The sequence below is a fragment of the Anabrus simplex genome, chromosome 1 (genome assembly GCF_040414725.1).
Source record: "Anabrus simplex isolate iqAnaSimp1 chromosome 1, ASM4041472v1, whole genome shotgun sequence".
In the NCBI taxonomy this organism is placed as follows: Eukaryota; Metazoa; Arthropoda; class Insecta; order Orthoptera; family Tettigoniidae; genus Anabrus; species Anabrus simplex.
In genome coordinates, this window is record NC_090265.1 from 803,983,727 (window position 1) to 804,006,714 (window position 22,988).

Genomic DNA, 22,988 nt, shown 5'->3' on the forward strand with positions numbered 1-22,988 from the left:
TCAATAAAGACATACATAACTGTCCCATGCCAAGATATATTGGTAGAATTAGAACTGTCAAAATGGTTCACAACCCCTTTGATTTATTATCTTGACATGGATCACCCAAAACATAGGTTAGGTTTGGAGAATACTTTAATAATCAGCATTATTTAATGCACTGTTTTTTACTTTCATATTCCAAGATGTAATTGAAGCATTTAAATAAAGTACCATACATTAAAATTTAAAGTTTTACCACTAGAACAGCTGACATGGAAAAGTGATTTGAAAATTCAAACAAATTCATCTTACGTTAAAATCTTCAAAAAAAAAAAAAAAAGAAATAAACTGTAGACTTTTCCGATATATCACCAGCATTTCTCCGGCTCGCCAAAATCCATTTCTCCCTAGTTTTAGCGTCTTTGGAACATTTATAAACAATTTGTTTGGTATGGTATGCGATGTGCTATTGCACATCGGAACTCTACACCATTTATAAGTTTTCAGCCTCACTGTCTGCGCAGGATTCATTTTAAGTCTAAAATATACCACTCAGATTATTATCCAATGTATAGACCTCGAATTTAACCATACTGGACACTAACGTAAAGTAGAAATACGCGAAGTGTATCCTGCTTCTCACAGCACACTATGTGTTACTTCGTCTGCTAATTCAGTCAACCTGTACGATGACGTCAGACCAATGAGATCGCGTGCTTGCGTGACGTGACATTTTCGTAGATTTTTATCACGTTTGGAGTTATTATTTGTACATTCTGATCACATTTTTGAATTCTGCATGAAATTTTGAATCAGATTAGCATATTTTTAATTAAAACCCCGGATCATGCATGTTCCCTATTGTGAGCATGAGCACTCTCGCTCAAGATTGACTCGCTCGCGCGTAGCAAGGAATCGATATGAAAGATGATTGATTGCATCCAATATAAACACTGGAGTAGGCCTACAGTGTATGAATATTGATAACAAATAAAAACCAACATGTCCGAATTTGCCCGTAATAGCGGATGAATCAGTAAAAAGAGTTTTCATTGTAACCGAAGGATACTGCACACATTAATATAGGAATTTTTGAATATTGTAATGACAGAGTCATTAAAACAGGGGTTCAAGTGCCCGTGTTTTAAATTCCTCTTCCGCCTTGAATCATCCTTAGTAAGCTTATGACGTCTTTTTCATAGGTTCTTAATCTCCCACAACTAAAATGAATAGAAATAAATATTTGAGAATTTTAACATTTCCTTAACGCTAAATGTGGGTTTTGCCCGGTTGTGAATTATGTTAAATCGAATATAAAATTGCATTGCTCTTATGGAATAACTTTCGCGACTAGAAATTTCTTCTGTTAAATGCGAGTTTACGTTAAAACAAGGTCACGCAAAATCAGGGTTAAACTGTATTTCTTACATTTCCTTCCAAATATAGACCTATAGATTTAAATCTGTGGAGCAAAATAGTAGCTTAGGATTAATACTGTTGTAGAAGTCATACACTGCTTACCTAGTGGCCATAATTGTTAAAAAGTGTCAATTCTTTATGGCCCGATACCATAGTTAGCCAGTTCAAGTCCTGTTGGTGGAAAAAAATGTCACCATCAGAATGTTGACTGTCAGGGTAGAAGAGGTGATGGTACACAATTTCTAGTCACTAGATTGTGTGCCAAAAACCTGGATTCAATTCCAAACCTCTTTCCAGTGTTCATATGGAGGGCAGACAATTAGTCGGTTGGATGAGAACGTCAACCCTTGAACAGACCCTTTGGCGTTATTTGACAGGGATTTTGAATAGGTGGAACAAGATACTATTTCCAATAATGGATTATAAAAAAAAATCTAATAAATCAATACAGAACAAAAACATTAAATTCATAAATTGTCAGGAGCAGGCTATGTGCATCATTATCCCCCCCACCATGATCATCTTGTTCCCAGATGCACAGGTTGAAGGTTGAGCATGGGCATCAAATAAGAAGACCTGCACTAGGCAAGCCGAACATGTCCCCTACACTCCCTATATGAAAAAAAAAGTAAAGCTTACTTTATTTTTTGTTTAGAAGTACTGTATCATCATATATTCATTTCCTTGAGCAAGAGGAACAAATTTGCACCTTGGATTAACGGTAGAAATGTACTGTGATGACTTTTTATACCTGTTTAACTTACCACTTTGCACGCGCATGCAATTAATTACTATTTTAGGCTTCAATAATCACATTTTTTCAATACAAATACAGTGGAACCTCGATTATCTGTTCCCGGATCATGCGTTCAAATTACGTGGTCCCGGGAGCATCGCAATTAAATCACGTTGTAAAAATCCCACATTATCCATTCCTCGAAGAAGTGATTTCCTGGATCAACCGTCCAGAAATTTCAGTCCCATCAACGCTAAATCCTCGATCAAGTGTTTTTCAATAAACTGTATCTTGCAAAAGGACGGCTATGGCATACTTATAGATCTTGGCGTTAACACGTCATTGTGATAATTAGAGCAAGTACTGTACTGGAAAAGCGATCGGCAGTGAACTTGCATAAGGGACCATCTTAGCATCGCATTCGGGTGGTATTATTTACAGAATCTCAGAAATTATAAAGCGGAGAGTGGCCACAATAACTGTAAGGAGATACAGAGCATTTCGACAGCTCTACTTGAAGACTGAAAGAGTTTCGTCAAATACTGGCACTTATAAAACGTCCACATTATGTCCAGGGTTAGATGTTTATATTTTACATTTTATCGATTGCATTGCTGAACAGGTTTTCGGCACTTTCCTCAGGGCACTGTATAGTAACTGGGCTTTCAGACAGGAATCGAAACTGCTCCTTCTTAACACAAATCTTGCACAAATCTAATATTTTAATATTATCGTAGGTATATGATTATGTTATCGAGACCAGAACAGATGTTGCACCTTACATACAAAAAGGCATGGGAGGTCTTGGGGGATTGCCTATTACTGTTTTGGTCCTAATATAAGACTGAGCATTTTACGTTTTTGTGTTAAAAGTAAAGAACCGCAGTAGTTTTATTTGTGCACGTTACATGTAAATGGTTTGTATCATTTCCAAATCGTACTGACATGTGCAGCGAGCGCGCTTTCCAGATGAGCCCACAGTCACAAATAACAGCAATTTCAGAAGTTTTGATATTTTTTCTCTCTTTGCAATTTGATTGGATTAGTGACGTGGCGGGCAGAATTGAATATAATGCATCTGAGAACTTCTGAGAATCGATACTTACAGTTGGAACCATGTTCTCGAGTTCAACATAACCTTTAAAAGTCGACGTAGGCATAATTTACGTGGTACAAGATTTCTAGAAACTGACTACGAACCAGAGACTGAATTACAATGGAAGATTAAGAAAAGAAGGGATTTCGCCATTATGCTGCGCGCCTTTGTATCTAGTGTGCTTTATTTTATTAGACGAGAGAATTAAAAATTACTTTGGTCGATAAAGTTGCTGAATTGAAAGAAGTTTTCACGGGAAACTGATGAAGTTTCACCGATAAAACTGAATATAAAGTATCCAGATTCTGAACTCGCGAACCGGTAATTAATGTTTGATGCCGGTTTTGCGGTCTAACTTGCCTACTTCTCATCCGGAGGGCCCGGGTTCGATTCTCGGCCAGGTCAGGCATTTTTATCTGGATATAAGGGCTAGTTCCAGGTCCAAACAAATCCCTACACAAATGGCAATGGTGCTACATACAAATGGCTCTTTCATGGATGCTTCAAGCTATTAAAAAAATTACTGTGCAAATGCATATTAACTTAGCCTGCATGATTACCTTTAATTGAGGAGCTATCAAATGGTGAGAGCCAGGAATAACGTCCGAGAGGATTCGTCACACTGACCATGCGTCACTTCGTAATCTGCAGGCCTTCAAGCTGAGCAGTGGTCGCTTGGCAGGTAAAGGCCCATTGGGGCTGTAGTTTGGTCTGGTTTAGGAATGTTTGTAAGATTATAATTACGCACATATTTTACTTTTGGGATGTTTAGCCAAATTGTTGATGGTTTTCATTCCTGGATTTTCCATTTTCCCGTGTTGTACCTTTTTATATTAATGGTCCCTCCAAAAACGGAGAATCGAGGTTCCATTGTAGCATTTCCCTGAATATTACAACAGTTTTATGCAGTCTACAGAGTGTGAAATTGGGAGTTTGATACACTCCCGCCACCCCATCTGACCAGGAAAAAACAGACTGAAAAACAAAAACAAACCCCTACACAAGTGGCAATGGTGCTACATACAAATGGCTCTTTCATGGATACTTCAAGCTATTAAAAAAATTACTGTGCAAATGCATGTTAACTCTTCTTTGACCATGACAAAGGATTGTTAAAAAATTACACAAACATTTGAGGATTAAAGGGAAAAGCAGTCTGATAAAAACACTATTTAAAAGCAAGAATGGTAGTAGACTCGAGACTGGTCACTTCAACTGAAGAATACCAGATAACAATGAATGTTTCATTATTAAGAATTTTCTCTTTGAATCTCATCTCCCAACAATTATTTGTAACCATCAATTTATCATGGCCAGGTCTAAGTCCACAGGGTCATTTTGGTTACTGAAGGAATGGCTTCCAAAACAATTCACATCGATACTGGGGTTTACTATTTATTAAAGAAATTTTATACCAATAGAACACGGAACTTTATTAAAGCTTTTCAATTCAACCACTTCATTATTACGTCAAATGGATATCTTGAGCTTCCCAAAGGTATGCCTTTCATAAATAAAACTCAACTATAAAACTAAATAAAAAAACAAACAAGAAAGCTATATAATTAATATTACTTCTAGGTAACAGTTCAATTCCAGTGATCCACTATAGTTTCAGAACACAATCTAGTAATAACATTCAGTATGGCTGATGTAAAGGGGTTCAGTAATTCTCAATCTCTAACAACAGCTGCCGCCACATACACGGAGAACAATTTCATAAAATAAATTTATGCCATTTCCTACAACATTTACGTTGCACTACATTAAAATTGCATTTACCTTCTCATCTTCATGGTCAAAAATATACTAACCATTTTGAGTATTTATATTACTGAGCTCAAACATGACTGAACTACTGTACGACAGCTAATACCAGCAAAATTGATATACCGTAACAGATACTGGTAGGCTCAAGAGATAGTAAATCTTTAACAATGAATATTGATGTGAACATATTTATTAGCCAAATAACAATGCTGGTACAGCTATCAAAGGAACTGTCACAACTTCACTCCTAAACAGCTTATTGTACTATCTACACGTCGGTATTGAATATTTGCCGAGGTATATATAAAAGCAGTAACATACACATCACTACCAGATTCGCTCATAAAACAGCAGGTAGGCCTGACTGCGCAGTACTCTATCCTCCTGCACTTCATTTACCCGAGTGTCACTCACATAATACCACTTTCCTGGAGGGGGCTCAACTGTTCCACCAGCTGCTGCAGGACTTTCTTCCATTAATTGATGCTTTCCTGATGATGGCAGGAACGTCCATCGGGGATCATCAGGTTTCAAGGGTGCCCGGACCTGAAGAAACAGGCAAATTTTTAGAAATTTAAAGTACAGTAGAACCTCATTAATCCAGAATAATTGAGGCTCTAGGTTGTCCGAATTAATGAAAGTCCGGATTAAAGAAAATAACTTATGAAATTAGCCAAGGTACATTTAAACACACTGTTCAGTAAAATGAACTTGTACAGTACAGCATTTAAAATTTAATACAAAGGTTATTTAGTATGCAAGATATAATGCAATATAGAATTAGGCCCTACACATTACAGAATAACTAGTGCAGTGCAGAATTAGAACATGGCAATCAAGGCACACTTTCACTGACCACACTTGACATGTTTACTGGTTTGCTGATCTTTTGCTGTCTTCCTTTGACATTAATTTCTTTAATAATTGACTCCCGCAGATGCCTAAAATCTTTGTAATATTATGCAAATGTTTTCATCGTTTTTATCTTCAATGTATTTAATGACAATGTTCAGATGGTCTTTAATTCCACTAAGTTTTGCCTTAGGGTTAATAATATCACCTGCTTCATCCTGGTCATATTCATCTGTTAAAGAGCTTTTTGCAACGGCCTTTATGTATTAATATAGATTACATTAATATTAAAAGCCTGTCCGGATTAAGCGAAGTCCAGACGAATGTGGTCTGGATTAATGAGGTTCTACTGTATTGACTCTTAATACTTCGCATTCAAATAATTTTGGCTGAGCACGTTACTCTATGTGAATTTACTTTTCTGGAAAAATATGGGTGTCTTGTTATGTATTCTTGTGGCTAAAATGTTTAAATATACATCTCAAACTGAAGTAATATACTGTACACGATTGCCTGTCTGGTGGCCATTATCATTAAGGTGTTAAGTCTTTATGGTCTGACACTGTGCTTAGCTGGTTCAAGTTCCATTGATGGAAAAACATTTCTCCACCAGAATGTAGGGTGGCAGGGTAGAACAGGTGGTGGTAAACAATTCCTAATCACTAGATTGCCTGCCAAAAGCCTGGGTTAAATTACAAACCTCTTCACGGTGCTCATATGGAGTGAGGTCATATGACACTGTTGATGGTGATTCATCCGTTGGATGGAGACTAAGCATTAAGCAAATTCACTTGCTTTTATTTAATAGGAGTATGGTATGGACCGACATTGGGTATCACCCTCTTCCTACCTCATTACCACTACGACCACCACCACCACACACTGCACTCTTTCTAACATACAGCCATCATACTGGACACAGAAACCATGCTCGAGGGTAATTATCTTTGCCTCTGATGCAAGGAGTAATCAATTCCTTGAACATATTAAAAAAAAAAAAAATTAAAAATTCTTTAGGTCGTACCGACACAGGTAATGTAATAGATATTGTAATAGGAGTTGAATCATGGCTGAGAAATGATATAATGGATGCAGAAATTTTCTCACGGAACTGGAGAGTGTATTGTAGAGATAGGATAGGAATGGTGGGAGGGGGAGTACTCAATCTGGTGAAAGAAGAATCTGCAAGCTACAAAAAAGTTAAAGATGAGAAACATGAAATTCTAGGTGCAGGCTCATTTCTAAAGATAATAGGCAACTTGATGTCTTTGGAGTGTACAGACCAGGAAAGGGTAGCGCTGACATGGATTCAGAATTATTTGATAAGATAATCAGCTATGTGGGAAACGACATGGAAAGGAATGTGATAGTAGCTGGTGATCTGAATTTACCAAAATCAATTGGGAAGGAAATGCGAACGACAGGAAGAATGGCCAACAAATAGCAAATAAGCTAATATGGGAAGGAAAGCTATACAGTAGAACCTCGATAATTCGAAATCGGTTAATTCAATATCCCACCTAATTCGAAGCAGCTCTCATTCCCGGAAACATGAAACACAGTTTTGCATATTATTTAAATTGTTTAATTCGAAATACGGATAATTCGTAATTCTAAGTACAATGTCGGCCCCATTACCGAAATTCAGACTTTTAATTCGAAACTGCCTTTACAGCTTAAAACAATAGTATGTTACAGAGTAATTTAAACTCGAAATTTATCCGCGTCATAACAGAACGCGTATTCCGGAACGTAGCTTTCCGCACTTACTTCGGTGGGTCTACAGTGTGCTTCACGATGGCTAAGTTGAATGAAATCGGAATTCTTTTGTATTCAACCTTTTAAGGAACGCCGCAATATCACGCAACAGGCAGTGTGCGGAAAAACAGAATCCGCGAACAATGGCGATGCCGACAGTTGACGAAAAAAATGTGGCTCATATAATAAATTCGTAGGCACCGAACAATATTGTCATCCCTGACGAAACTGCATTGCTTTATTTTAATGCAAGCCCAAATGGTCTTATGGTTTTAAAGGAGAAATTGCCAGCCGGGGAATCATACAAGGGTCAGGGATGGGAGTCATTGTAGTGCGTTGCAATGTACATGGAAGCAAGAAACTTTATCCCCTCATCATAGGAAAGTTTCTCCTCGTCTTTGAATCGTGCATTTTATTTTCTTTCTTTCATTGCGTGAGGTTATGTTTGCCAGTGCATTATTTGAATACTGTAAATGCACCTTCTTGGAAACATTTTGGAAATAGTCCTTTATCATGACATTTGAAAGGTATAACTGTGAATCAAGGTTAACTGCATGCGGTAACGGACCTTAGAACATTTTGTAACGCGGCAAGAGTTGGTACTTCTGAATTGCGAATTGGCGGTTAATTCGAAATCACGTAATTCGAAGTCCGATTTTTGAGTCCCAACGACTTCGAATTAACGAGGTTTTACTGCATTCAGAAAGTGATTGAACCACCTAGAGGGAAAAATATCCTGGATGTGGTGCTGGTAAAACCAGATGAGCTCTATAGAGAAACAGAAGTAATAGATGGCATTAGTGATCGTGAAGCTGTTTTTGACGTAGTTAAAAATAAATGCGTTAGAAAGGAAGGTCTTAAAAGTAGGACTATTAGGCAGTACCATACGGCAGATAAAAGCAGGCATGAGGCAGTTTTTAAAAAATAACTATGATCGGTGGAAAACGTTAAATAAAAATGTAAACAGACTCTGGGATGGGTTTAAAGCAATTGTTGAGGAAAGTGAAAACAGGTTTGTACCATTAAAGGTGGTAGGAAATGGTAAAGACCCACCTTATTTTAATAGAGAAATAAAGAGACTAAGAAGGAGGTGCAGATTGGAAAGAAATAGAGTTAGAAATGGCTGTGGAAGTAAGGAGAAATTGAAGGAACTTACTAGGAAATTGAATCTAGCAAAGAAGGTAGCTAAGGATAACATGATGGCAAGCATAATTGGCAGTCATACACATTTTAGTGATAAATGGAAGGTTATGTATAGGTATTTTAAGGCAGAAAGAGGTTCCAAGAAGGACATTCCAGGAATAATTAACAAACAAGGGGAGTGTGTATATGAGGATCTTCAAAAGGCAGAAGTATTCAGTCAGCAGTATGTAAAGAGTGTTGGTTACAAGGATAATGTCCAGATAGAGGAGGAGACTAATGCTAAAGAAGTATTAAAATTTACATATAATAAAAATTACATTTACAATAAGATACAAAAGTTGAAAACTAGAAAAGCGGCTGGAATTGATAAGATTTCTGGGCATATAATAAAGACAATGGGTTGGGATATAATACCATATCTGAAATACTTATTTGATTATTGTTTGGTTGAAGGAGCTATACCAAATGAATGGCAAGTTGCTATAGTAGCCCCTGTTTATAAAGGAAAGGGTGATTTACATAAAGCTGAAAATATATAGGCCAGTAAGTTTGACATGTTTGTGAAATTAATAAGTGGTTTGATAGAAGGCAGTTCGGTTTTAAGAAACGTTATTTCGCTGAAGCTCAACTTGTAGGATTCCAGCAAGATATAGCAGATATCTTGGATTCAGGTGGTCAAATGGACTGTACTGTAATTGACCAGTCTAAAGCTTTTGATAGGGTGGATCATGGGAGATTACTGGCAAAAATGAGTGCAATTGGACTAGACAAAAGAGTGACTGAATGGGTTGCTATATTTCTAGAAAATTGATCTCAGAGAATTACAGTAGGCGAAGCTTTATCTGATACTGTAATAATTACGAGGGGAATTCTTCAAGGCAGTATTATTGGACCTTTATGTTTTCTTATAGATATCAATGATATGTGTAAAGAAGTGGAATCAGAGATAAGACTTTGTGATAGTACATATATCACACCCTCGCACTGTATGTAGAAATGAGAGATATTTTCAGTATTCGATTTATAATAATAATAATAATAATAATTATTATTATCATCGTTATTTCATTTGTATGTTTTATCATTTATATTTATAAGCTGGGAGATCTCCACATATGTAGGTATGAGTAATTTGTTTTGCACGAGTGGGAAAACATTGTTTTAATAACTCTGGTAATTTGGATGAGTCATGTAGCTACCCCAGTGTCTTATGAGATGTATTTGTTATTGTCGTCGGGAAGTTCTATGAGTCATGTATACATCCCAGTCTGAGGAGATGAGCTTGTTGTGGTACTAGGAAAGTTTGATGACTCATGTAATATACCCCAGAGTTTGTTATTGTCTTGGGAGCAAGAAGAAGTTCAGGGCATGGTCTTGACATGAGCATCACTCATGATTGGCTGGCAAGGACCAATCAAGACGTATCATGTGAGAGGAAGGGGAATGCTGATGTCAATACAGGTTGATCAAACGGCGGGAACCAGAGATTCACTACGGAAGAGACCCACAACTGACACACTGTACGGGAAGGAAGTGGCGCTGATACACGGTACTGGAGTGACACGGCTGCAATGGACTGGACTTCAAACATTCGCGGAACGTAGTCTTGTTATGTTCATGGAAAGTGGCTGATTGTGGAGTGCTTGCGCATTAAGTATTGTAGCACTTGTGGCAGCCTGGCATTATATGTTGGTGAAAGCTATCTCAGACTTTCCATAATTTATGTTCAGGGTCGACAAGCATGTGTTACTTAAATGTATATATCTTTACAATAAGTGTTAAAGTCTGTGAACAAAGTATTACGAGGTACAGTATCTGTGTGATGTTTGAAGTGCTGATTATGAGAATTAGCAAGCAGTACTGATACAGAGACAGTGAAGGGTATTTATCTACATGTACGTACATTGTTCATCGGACTATCTACAAATGGTAGCTTAGTTCTCGCTTTCGTTTTCCCACTGTTTTCATTATTGTTGTTGTTGTTGTTGTTGTAAATATGGAGTCTTCCAGCAATATTTTATGCGTGTATTATATGTATAATTTTGTGTGTTGATGAGGTGCTCATGCACGGATTTTGTTAAGAATATAGTTAGCAATTTTAGTATCAGTGGAGTTATTGATGAACCTAGGTGCAGTTCCTACCTATTTAGTCATTTTCAGGAGGTTAGGTAAGGCCTGCAGCAGATGCACCAGTACGCAGCATTATGTACACGCCCTGGGATATAAAGTTTATCATGCTCTATCAAAATTCGAGGGATCCATTCTGGTGAACTCTGGCGTCCATACTACGGACATTTCGATTAAATATTTTTATTAATTTTTATCGATTTTTTAAACAGATTGCTTTCTAGTTTTCTCGTATTTCAAACCACCAATGCAGGGTGCAAACACGGACTTTTACAATGTGTGTGTTTTTGATAGTGGAGTAGTTTACGCAATACGCGGCAGCATCGAGCCACGTCCCCCACCTAGAAAGAACCGGCTGTGGAGGGAGTGGCGTCAAAGGAGCTAAATCCTTGAAAGTCGCAACCCGCAGGGGTGCTTTCAAAAAAGTTTTTTTTGACGTTTGATATTAATTTATCGACTTCAGGAAAATGTCCATGAATTTCTTCTGCCACCCTATGCAGGGCATGCGCAAGGCAAGTGATGTGAATCATTCTTGGATAAAACAGCTTGAGGCCTTCAGCAGCTTTCACCACGTTTTCCCGCTTAATTTCACCCTTCCACAAAATTTTTAGTGCATTATCAAAAAGAATTGCAATTGTTGAATGATTGGCTCTCTCTAAAACTTCTGAGGTTAGTACAAAAATATCCCCAGGGCGATCAGCACGGAGTGTTCCAATAATTACATTCCCTATATATCTACCTGCAATGTCCGTCGTCACATCAATAGACATCCAAATCTTATTGTCTGTTACACTGTGTCGTATTTGATTTAGAGTATCTTCATAGCAACGCGATAAATAGTTTTTTCATAGTGTTGATTCTGTAGGAACAGGTTTTTTAGTGTATTTCTCCAGAAAATTCTTGAAATGGGTATTGTTCACCTTGTTTAGAGGAATGTTTGCAGACACCATCATCTCACAAAGTTCCTTTGAAAAATCTGAACACCTGTCCATCGCTGACGATGTAACAGCCTTATCAAATATCAATAGCTGCCTCTTCTTATCATGTTGTCGTTTGACATTGTTGCTGTGTTTCGATGTTGTTGCACATTAAAACTTTTTTCAGCCATGATTTTCACTTCACACAACATGCAAAATAGAACTAAACCGTCTGTACATTCTTCTCCAAATTCCTTAACAAAGCTTCGTAACTTAACACTAACAGAAGACTTTTCCTTAGGCATACTCGAATGTGTGCTGGGATACGATTTACTGTAAACTAACGCGTGATAGGAGGTTGAGGTTCTATAACTCAACAAAGACAAGTGAGCGATTACTAGAAGTAATCAGCTCACTGCTGGGGCGGGATTTTCCGGATTATTACTGTCTCTACCTGGGAGACCGGGTTGCCGAGTACAGCGGGTTGGTTATTCGACTAGTATCAACAGCGTGATACCGAGAAGCAGTTTTGTAAACATTAGTTCGCATTCGGTAAGCTGATTTCGCACACCTAGAGTTGTCGTCAAACCGCTGAAATATGACGTTTCTACTAAAATAGCTCAAAATATGACCTTATGGCAAAAAATAGCTAAAATATGCATTTATATGACAAATTAAAATCACTTAATTGTGACGATAATCACCTGATTTGCACCGAAATCCAATCAGACAAGAAAGTAGAGACAAAGAAAAAAATATGACTTTTCCTGAACATCCGAGCCCTAGAAATAAATAAGTTACAAGATTGTGAGCAACTGCAACGTGACCTTGATAATGTTGTGAGATGCTCAGCATGTTGATAAACAGGGTTAAAAGTCACGTTGTGAGTTTCACAAATAGGAAAAGTCCTCTCAGTTTTAATTACTGTGTTGATGGGGTGAAAGTTCCTTTTAGGGATCATTGTAAGTATCTAGGTGTTCATATAAGGAAAGATCTTCCTTGGGGTAATCACATAAATGGGATTGTAAATAAAGGGTACAGATTTTGTTCCGCTGCAGTCCCCTGATATGTTGGAAAATCTATAAATACAAGGTTAGCATATATTTGAACCTTTAAATATCATCAGGATTGAGCCCGGATTGAACTTGCCATTTTGGGGTAGAAAAAGCCAGTCTTCTACCATCTGCACTTCTCAGACTGGCAGAGAAAATATAGGGAGGAAGAGAAACTTTCTGGGCATAATGATCTTGCCAGGGTAAATCGCTCTTCCATAAACAGTATGTTTTTAAAAACACCCAGCATGATAAGATAGTCTTGTTTTGAAACGGAAATAGTTGAGATTACCTTGACGTACGCAACATAGTGTCCTCCATGTAATGTACCACTATGCTCCACTACACCATACAGGGCATACAGCACTTGAGTCTGATCAGGTCTCAGAATTGGTAGCTCCTGAAAATCATGAACAGAAAAATTGTAAATTAATATATACTTAACCAATGACCAGAATAATTCTGTGTAATTGGGCTTAACAGGTAAAGAATATTGTCAGGGTGAATAATTGTAATGAAGTATTTTAATAGCAATTTTACCCATATCTCAAAGATTCTAAGACCTAGCAATGAACAAACATGAACAATTCAGGCAGGAAATGTCAAAATGAAATACAGTACACTTACTCTCATTAATATTCAGCCACTTGTTATATTTTGATACTGTACATTAATTTATTACTAATATTTACTTTATTTTTCAGCCAACATAGGATGACTTTAGTCAGATTTATGGAGGTTTTTCTTCTTTTTGTCAGTCCAATACTGTTTCATCCTTTCTGAACGTAATTTCCTTTCTGCTTCTGGAATTGCTCTTCCTATTCTCTGCTTGTCGATTTTCGTCTGAAGTCTAATGTGTTTACTTTTCAATATCTTGAATGTATTTGTTCTGTATTTTAAATCTATAAATTTATACTAATGGACGAATATGATGTTTTCAAGACACAATATTACAAATACAATTTCACTTTTGGAATACTGAAATAAAAATAAATTACTTTATGAGAAGTACTAAATGTGACAGTCACTTTAACATCTGGCCACCCATATATCACCTCTGAATAATGCATTACAGTCAACTATTAGTACTTTGTAGCATCTCCCTTTCTGCGCATGACCTCTCGTAAATGGTATCACATGTTGGATATTAGTCTTTTGGTGTCGCCAGCCTGGACACATTGTCATTCCTCTTCAATTCTTTGAAGTTCATTCTTAGAACGAACAAGGGTTCTGCGAATCCTGTGTTTGAGTTCTGCCCATATTGTTTCAATTGGTGTTTTAATCACTTTGGGACAGTTGTACAAGAGCTAACTTTTCACAATAAAAGCTTTGTGCTGAGGATCATTGTCTTGATAAAATTTAAAACTACCTCTGATGCCCAGTTCATCAGCACTCTTATAGAGATTTTCCTTCCTTCCTTTCTTCATAGTGCCATCAATCCTAGTCATTTCACCGACCCCACCTGAAGACATACAGCCCCAGATCATGATGCTTCCTCCACCGTGTTTGACGTTGGGCTGAATATTTCTGTTTTCCAGTACTGTATTTGGCTTCTACCACACATGTACCTTGCCATCCAAGTCAAAGACATTAAATTTGCTTTAGTCAGCAAAAAATGACATCGTTCCACCAAGAATCATCTTTCTTGATGTAGTCTTTTGCAAACTACAATCTCTTCTTTCAGTTTGCTTCGCTAATGAAGGGCTGCTTCTTTGAAGCTCTACCGTTGTATCCTTGTTTCCTCACAACTCGGCGTACTGTTTCAGGATGGACTTTCTTACCGTACTCCTGGAACAGTTCCGCTGCTAATTTAGGAGCACTAAGCCTGGGTTGTTTTTTAATCTTTCTAATCAATATCCGTTCTTCTCGCTCCAAGAGTTTCTTAGGCTGGCCTTGCTGAGGGAAGTGATTCCAGCCTGTCTTCCTTATCAAATCATCTTATGTCTCCTGTGCTCCTTGGTATGTTCAAAACCTTGCTTATTTGTCTCTGAGACATCCCCTTAGCACGATGGCATATAATAAGTTGACGTTGTGCATACGTAGTATTTTTTCCTTTCTGATCCCTTTTACTTCTGCAGCAGCACTTTGATACAGTGATTATGGAGAACTGTGCTTCAGTAAACAGTCGTGGTAGTAGTCAACAAATGGGGTGGCTGAATATTAAAGTGGCACACTCCGATTACATTTTCAACATTCATAGTATTAATTTTGAAACTATAGAAGACCACACATTAGTTTCTAATACATACATGTGGAACACTTCAACACATCTATCAAACATTATCATTCTTATACAATTGAAACTGGTTAAGACGTCCCTTCTCTAGTGCGTTTCCCTGGTTATTACGTTATTATTCCAAAGTCCCAGTCCATGTCCTATTAAATACATATTAAAGAAACCTGGATAGCACATTTACATCTCTCTTTAGTACGTTCGTAATATTTCCACCATAAAAAATTTAAATTAGCGTTCCCGGCTAAGTTGTGCACACGATGCACCAGCGGCGACTGGCCTGGGTGAGGATTTGGTAGAGAACTTAATTTTACGGCCCTAGCATGTGGGCCTACAGCTGCATGGAGCGTCAGTCTCAAGCCAGTCTTTGATGTGTGCGTGCTTGTTTGGATCGCACAACAGTAGCTTGTGCGATGTGTTAGTGCTCAATTTTATGATAAGTGTATTGTGTACATTTTACATAAATTAGGCCTACTGTACGTACATATCCAGCTGACGTGTTGGTGCTTAATTTATGTCCTATTAAATACACGCTAAAGAAACCTGGACAGCACATTTACGTCCCTCTTTAGTATGTTCGTAACATTATCACCGTAAGAAATTGAAATTAGAGTCCTCAGCCACTTGCGGGCACGATGCACCAGCGACGACTAGCCTGGGTGAGGATTTGGTAGAGAACTTAATTTCACGGCCCTAGCCTGTCAGCCTACAGCTGGAGGGAGCATCAGTCACGAATGAAGAGGTGTTTTATGACACAAATAAAAAGAGGGCGGGATCATCTAAGAGGCCATATACGACATGATGGGTTAATGAAGAAAATAATAGAGGGTCCCACAGAAGGAAAAAAAATTATAGACGACTATCAAGATTAGAGTACATGACGCAAATATTAGATGACACGAGATGTGACTCCTACTACGAACTGTTGACTAGAGAGAGAAGTGAATTGTGTAACATCGTACATAAATTAGGCTTACTGTATTTACGCATAGTGGTTGGCAGGGTATTCAGTTATGGAGAAGGAACAAGCTAGATAGTTTACAAATGATGACAAATTAAAGTTTATTGAGAAAGCAGTGCTAATCCACATATGAAACGTGTGCAAATTGTCTAGATGTTGGACATTCTTACGATAACTTTAATTATAATTGTAAGCGATGTGTACAGTTTGTCTCTCTAAGAACATTTTCTCTTGATGTTTTGCTATGCTGACATTCTTAAAATGTATTATTTTACTATTTATTTAATTAATTATAATTGTAAACACTTGTTTTTATCGTAATTATTTTACGTTCAAACCTTAACCTCAAATTTAATAGCGTAATTGTTTTTCATTTTCTAGCATGTTCCCTCTTTACGACATATTTTTCTGGTCCCTACAAAAACGTCCTAACCAGTTTTGGCTGTACTCCTTTTCAGTGTACAATACAGGCAGTATTAATAAACGAGTCGCCCTGGCGAAATATTGATGTAAGTGTATATGACTGTAGTTTCAATGTACAAGTAATGGAAAGGAACTAATGAGCGACAAATCAAGTCATATACAGAGAGGTAGAAATATGAATAGGAACATTCAGGACAAATACAATGACAGGTCAATGTGGAAAGATGGAAAAACAGAAAGAGGAGACAAGGACAAACATGAAGAGACAAAATGACAGGACAATCTGCACATCATTCACTGGAGTCTTGACATACTCACTTTCTCTTTATTAATCCCACTTTTTCTACATATATTTTGTCTTTCCAATGGTAAAGTTGCAAGTCTGCATTTTTTGGAAAATTAACTTCATAAGGTGAGTTCTGTTGTTATCAATCAAGGCACACTGTGTTAAACTTATGAAAGAGTATAAAAATTATTGTTCTGAAATCACCAATAACAATTTTACAAAAACTGTGAAGACAAGTACCGTAACTTCAACCATTGCAAATTTGTTAACAGTCAGTTTCCTATCTTAACCACATAAGTTTAGCTGCAATATCGGAAAGTGACCACAGTAGTTGTGATTGTCATTTCCAGAGACAATTTATGTCAAGCAGTTGGTACCACGCCAGTAGTTTTTAAAAAGTATTATAATGCATCTAATTCAAGTATTTTACACCAACGGCCAGTTCAACCATCTGTTGATAAACAACCCTCGACCAAAATATTATGTGTACTCCAGTTTGGAGGTTGTTTATGAAATAACTAATAGGCTTACAGAAAATCCAACACCACCATCATTTTCCTAGTTTCATTTTACATTGGAACATGTAGGTTTCTAACTTATAATTTTTATCGCAGGTGGAACGCAAAAAGTGCCCAATTTTAAACGTGTCTTAACTGTGTGTCAACTTCAAGGCACGGTTTTTCAGAAACTAGTCATATGAACGAATCCAAATTTTAACAAATTTGGATATTTTCAGAATTAATTATACATTTCAGAATTTTATGGTTTCCATGACTTACCCTGCACTGGCCATTACTGCTTCATATCATTCTATCCAATACAAACTAATATAAAAAAGTGAATTCATTTACATATTTCACAGTTGTACAGCATAACCACTGGATATACAAAGGTCACAATGTGACCAAGAATACAATTTTCAAACCACCCCGAGCTGAGGAAAAGTTACCTTACAAAATTTTCCTAATAGACATAATACAAACAAACAAGCAACAAACAAACCACATGGCACTACAGCCCTTAAAGGGCCTTGGCCTACCAAGCGACTGCTGCTCAGCCCGAAGGCCTGCAGATTACAAGTTGTCGTGCGGTCAGCATGACGAATCCTCTCAACCGTTATTCTTGGCTTTCTAGACCGAGGCCGCTATCTCACCGTCAGATAGCTCCTCAATTCTAATCACGTAGGCTGAGTGGCCCTTGAACCAGCCCTCAGGTCCAGGTAAAAATCCCTGACCGGGCCAGGAATCGAACTTGGGGCCTCCGGGTAAGAGGCAGGCATGCTACCCCTACACCACGGGGCTGGCAATAGGCATAATATAGAGATTAAATATTTGAAAGAAATACTATTATAAAAAAAAGATATGAAAAAAAGGCATGCAGATAAATAAAACAGCTAATTATAAAATTTAAAAAATCCAGCTTGATGGGGACTCAAACTTGTGTACCTCACCAGTGCCTTAGCCACTACACTACAAGAAGGCTTCCCTAAAAACTGGTATATACTCTAGAGTAACTCATAACTGGTGTTTGAAAACTGAAAAACTAAAATTTGAAAATTAAAGCCCATTCAAATAAGTTTTAATTCTGTACCCATGTAGATTTTCCTTGTGAAAGCTTGACTTTCAATTGGTGCCCCCGACAAGTCATGTGATTGTACCAACTCAAGAGAAGCATTTATGATTAAAAACTTGGAATACAATATTGATCACTGTTATGGTATCTTGTTTTTATCAACACAGTGAGCTAATTTATGTCACAAAAAAAAATGCAGCTAATGATGTTCAGCTCTCTCAAGACTTGACTGGCAGATAAGTCTTCTAATGACCCTTGAAGTGGCTGATAAGTTACATTCCAGGTGTCGAATTGATATAACCCTTTATGCGGAGGGTAAGTTAAATTCTACTTTATTCATATGTGGTAGAACCAGCTTTAATTAGAGTAAGAAACTCCTTTATATCCTATTGAATAGGGACATACTCTAGAAGAATGTCCACAAGTAATGAGAACGGCTCATGCAAATCCATGACCTTAACAGGTAACAGTCCTCCTTGACGATAAATTTCGAGACTTTAGTAGCACCAAGAAATAAATCTTCAGTACCTTCCACAAATGCAAGAGAGAAAGTAAAATTCAGTAATGCAGTTTGGCTTCAGGATTAAAAAACATGCAGTTTTCATAAAAACTGACTACACAGCTCATATTTTCAAGAATTTACACCTGTGAGGAGAAGCTGTCCACGATCATCACTATCTATACAAGTACACTGCAGCAGATTCAGCATCTCTGCTGCAAAGAAAAGGGACCTTGTGAAATTATATACAGATGTGCTCATTCCAAGAATTACTGTAACTTTTACCCTCATCTTCTTAAGTCCGATCTCTTACCAGTATCTGATGCATTATTTTGAAGACAATGAGAATAATTTTATACTATTGTACTTGTGTTAATACTTTGTTTAAGAGTAAAGCTAACCTTGAGATCTATTTTTGATATAAAGCCTCCATGTTTTCCAATAGCTACAATAATTATAACATGGAAACTCCACTGTGTTTCAGTAAGCAGTTTTATGGTGAATAAAAGAAGAGACAAGAAGAAAGCAGATTTGCAATTTTACAATTAATTGTATGAATAGCAATTGCAATCTGAAATGGAATTTGTCACAACAGTAATGTTGTGAATCTATTATTTTTGTTGCTGTTATAATGGAAGCCATTTCTCTTCAGTTTTGACTTATTTAATCTATAACTGTTAGGTTCTTCAGTCTGTCACATACTAATACAGGACAAAATAAATATATAAATTAACTCATTCGCATCACATTAAAAGACCATAACAGTTCACTGAGAAATCACATTTAAATGCCACTCTATGGCAGTTGTCAGCACAATATTATTTACAAAGTTATACAAAACCAGTCAGTAAAGATTCCTTTCTAAAAATCTCCAGGCATGACAATGAAAGAATAAGCTTACCAATGCCACTTTTCTAGTACATCTGCTGAGTGTGGTGAAATTATAATTAATCTTCCCCAGCTCATTGTTTCATGAAAAATGGGAATGTCTATACACCTGTTTTTACTCCAGTGTAACTGATTCTTGATTTTTGCACTTATAACATTAGTATAACTAACGCAAAATATGCCATATTTTCATCGGGTGTAGTTTCAAACCATTTGTCATAGTTTTCCACTTTTTTCTATCAGGATTGTTCAACTGTCTTGCTGCTACGCATTTGTCTCTTTTTTTTCTTTCAAGAAACAGTTTCTCACGAAAGGAGGGCTACGGCATACTTGTAGATCTTGGCATTAATGTCCCTTCATTGCGATAACTACAGCAAGTAATGTACTGGAAAACCAATCAGCAGTGAACTTGCATAAGGGACCATTGCATTCGGCTGGTACTGTTTAGGGAAACCTCGGAAATCATAAAGCAAAGACAAGAACTGGAAGGAGACAGAGCACATTTCAACAGCTCTACTTGAAGACGGAGTACTAATTTTAATTCACATCACCTATTACATGTGGGGTTTGATGTACATTTTTGACTTTTTTCAATGATATAGACAAACATGTTTCTTGCAATTTTTTCATGGCTGGGCTTTTAAACAGGATCAAAACTGCTGCTCCTTAACACAAATCTAGTATTTTAATATGATTGGATATGATTATGTTCTCAAGACCAGAACAGATCTTGCACTTTTCTCTTTCCAATTTGCTTGTGATCAGTGACTGGCAGAACTGAATATAATGTATTTGAGAACTTCTCAGAATCTATACTTGCATTCAAACCCATATTTTCGAGTTCAACATATCCTTTGAAAGTCAATGTAGGCCTAATTTACGTGGCACAAGATTTCCAGAAACTTACTACGAACCGGTGATCAAATTACAATGGGTGCTTGAGTATCTAATGTGCTTTATTTTATTAGATTAGAGAATTAAAAACTACTTTTGGTCGATTGTTGTTTGTCTTCATATGATATTAGTTTCATTTTCCCATATTAATAACAGTGCAGTTCTCAATTATAAAGGCATTCTTCAACACTAACTTTTATTCTTTTTCAGATATCATATATCTACTATACTTCACACAATAGACAAAACTTGTTATTCTACAAATCACATCTATATACGCCACAGAAAACCGATCATCAAAATCTGAGATGTTCCCTCCTAGTCAAAACTACTTAAAAAGCAATAACAACTAACAGTGGACCATCACACATCACTTTGCAACTAGACAAAATGATTGTACTTCACAAATGTTTGACTGGTGCAAACAGTTTTAATGACCCATTTTACCACAACATTGATTCAGAACAGCAGAATTAGTTTTGACTTTTTCAAGATGAGAAGAGTGGCATTTTAATAATAGTGAATGCTATTTTAGTTATTAGTAGTATGATGTATCAGCTGAAGATGATCTATGTAGATCGAAACTAGTTCTGTAATGTATTAAAAAAAAAACAACAACATAAATACATATATTTATCCTTATATGTAGTATTGATTAGATGGAAACATACCGTATTTACGCGAATAATCCCCGCACCCTAATTTTAGGAAGGCTCATTAAAAAGAAAAAAAAATTAACTAAAATTCCTTCCATCTAAAGAGTAACGTAGGCAGAAAGAAACATTTCATATCGCTACACAATGTCCACGGGGTCTTTACGCAAATATGAACATGTAAATTTACGGATATAGCTGCTTTGCTTGAACATGTTTGAGATGATAAAAATACATTATCACTGCTATAAAATATACTTGCCATGAAAAGTAGCAAGTAGGCCTAGATATTTCATTAATGTGAACTTGCAATAGGCTTGAATCCCTGTAAATTGGAAGATTTGTTGTCTCTTGCATCACTAGAATCCTCTCTTAAATTGATGTTAGCGTTTTCCGGCCTTGTAGGCCGTGGTCCAGGAGCGAGAGAATGTCCCGACGTTTCACCGAAGACTGCGTTTGGCATCAAGGGTTCCGACTAACTTCGATAGTAGCGAAGCTCTCCGTGGAATGAAGTGCTGTTGTAATTCCACCTACTTATATAGTGCAGGATATGGTACGCTGCTCGCCTATTAGCTGCTATGGTGGGGGGCGGTCGCTGATTGGCTGTTCTTCGGCCAATGGTTGAAGCGTTAGGGAGCCCGTCGTACACTGACCTGCCGTGGCGGAGACAGGCAGCTGATCACCCGTTGCTTTCTTCTGGTCTGCCGCGGCTATCGTGTCCTTCAGGGTTAGAGCTTTCAAGACTGGAAACCAGGCTTTGTTTACCCGTTCAGATTCCTCCTTACGGTTGAAGCTGTTGGTGTGCTTTAGGATTTCAATGGCTTCCCTCTGTAGCCGGGCGTGATAAGACACAGTAGTTGACAGTACTTCGGTGTTGTTGTACTGTATGTCATGGCCTGCTAGCAGCGAGTGTTCAGCGACTGATGATCTATCTGTCTGTCCCAGCCGGCTATGTCTGTTATGCTCCTTCAGTCGTGTTGCGATGCTGCGTTTGGTAGTCCCTATGTACACCTGGCCGCAGCTGCACGGGATCTCGTAGACACCTGCTGTGGGCAGTCCTCTGAGTCCGGTGATAGCAAATTTCTATATGGAAAGGTTCGAAGAAACAGCACTCGAGACCGCACCACTGAAACCTAAGGTGTGGCTGCGCTTCGCAGATGACACCTTTGTGATCTTGAGCCATGGAAAGGAACAACTACAGCTCTTTCTACATCATCTGAATAGTATTAACACCAGTATTCAGTTCACTATGGAGACAGAAAACGAGGGAAAGCTCCCTTTCCTCGATGTTCTGGTAATGAAGACTGCCGATTTAAACTTGGGACACACAGTATACCGCAAGCCGACGCACACAGACCGCTATCTTCAGAAGACGTCCAACCACCACCCACGACAAAAATACAGAGTTATTAAGACGCTAGCCGGCCGTGCTAAGAGAATTTGCCAACTTCAGCACTTAAACGAAGAACTCAGCCAACTCAATAGGGCCCTACTCACTAAAGGGTACAGCCCTAAAGATATTCAGCAAGCACTCCATCCCAGACGTCCAACAACCAAGAAAAAAGAAGAGGAGCGGACGGCAGCTAAAGCGTTTCTGCCGTATATCGAGAAAGTAACTGACAGAATAGGGAGGCTACTGGAGTCCCATGGGGTTAAAACCATATACAGGCCGACGAAGAAAATCCAGGAACTGCCGAGGTCTGCCAAAGACAAGCCCCATCCTCTCT

General features: G+C 37.6%; 1 protein-coding gene across 2 annotated transcripts in view; it reads right to left on the minus strand.

Moving 5' to 3' along the window:
* Nucleotides 1–3,515: 3,515 nt before the first annotated feature.
* Nucleotides 3,516–22,988, minus strand: part of Usp16-45 (ubiquitin specific protease 16/45) — a 168,392-nt gene continuing 148,919 nt past the window's right edge. For both annotated transcript variants that reach the window (XM_067136327.2, XM_067136326.2), the window contains exons 13-14: nucleotides 13,145–13,252; nucleotides 3,516–5,549 (exon numbers count right to left, since the gene is read on the minus strand). In XM_067136327.2, coding sequence (XP_066992428.2) covers nucleotides 5,331–5,549; nucleotides 13,145–13,252 — 327 coding nt within the window. In that variant the 3' untranslated portion in view covers nucleotides 3,516–5,330. The remainder of the gene's footprint in view (nucleotides 5,550–13,144; nucleotides 13,253–22,988) is intronic.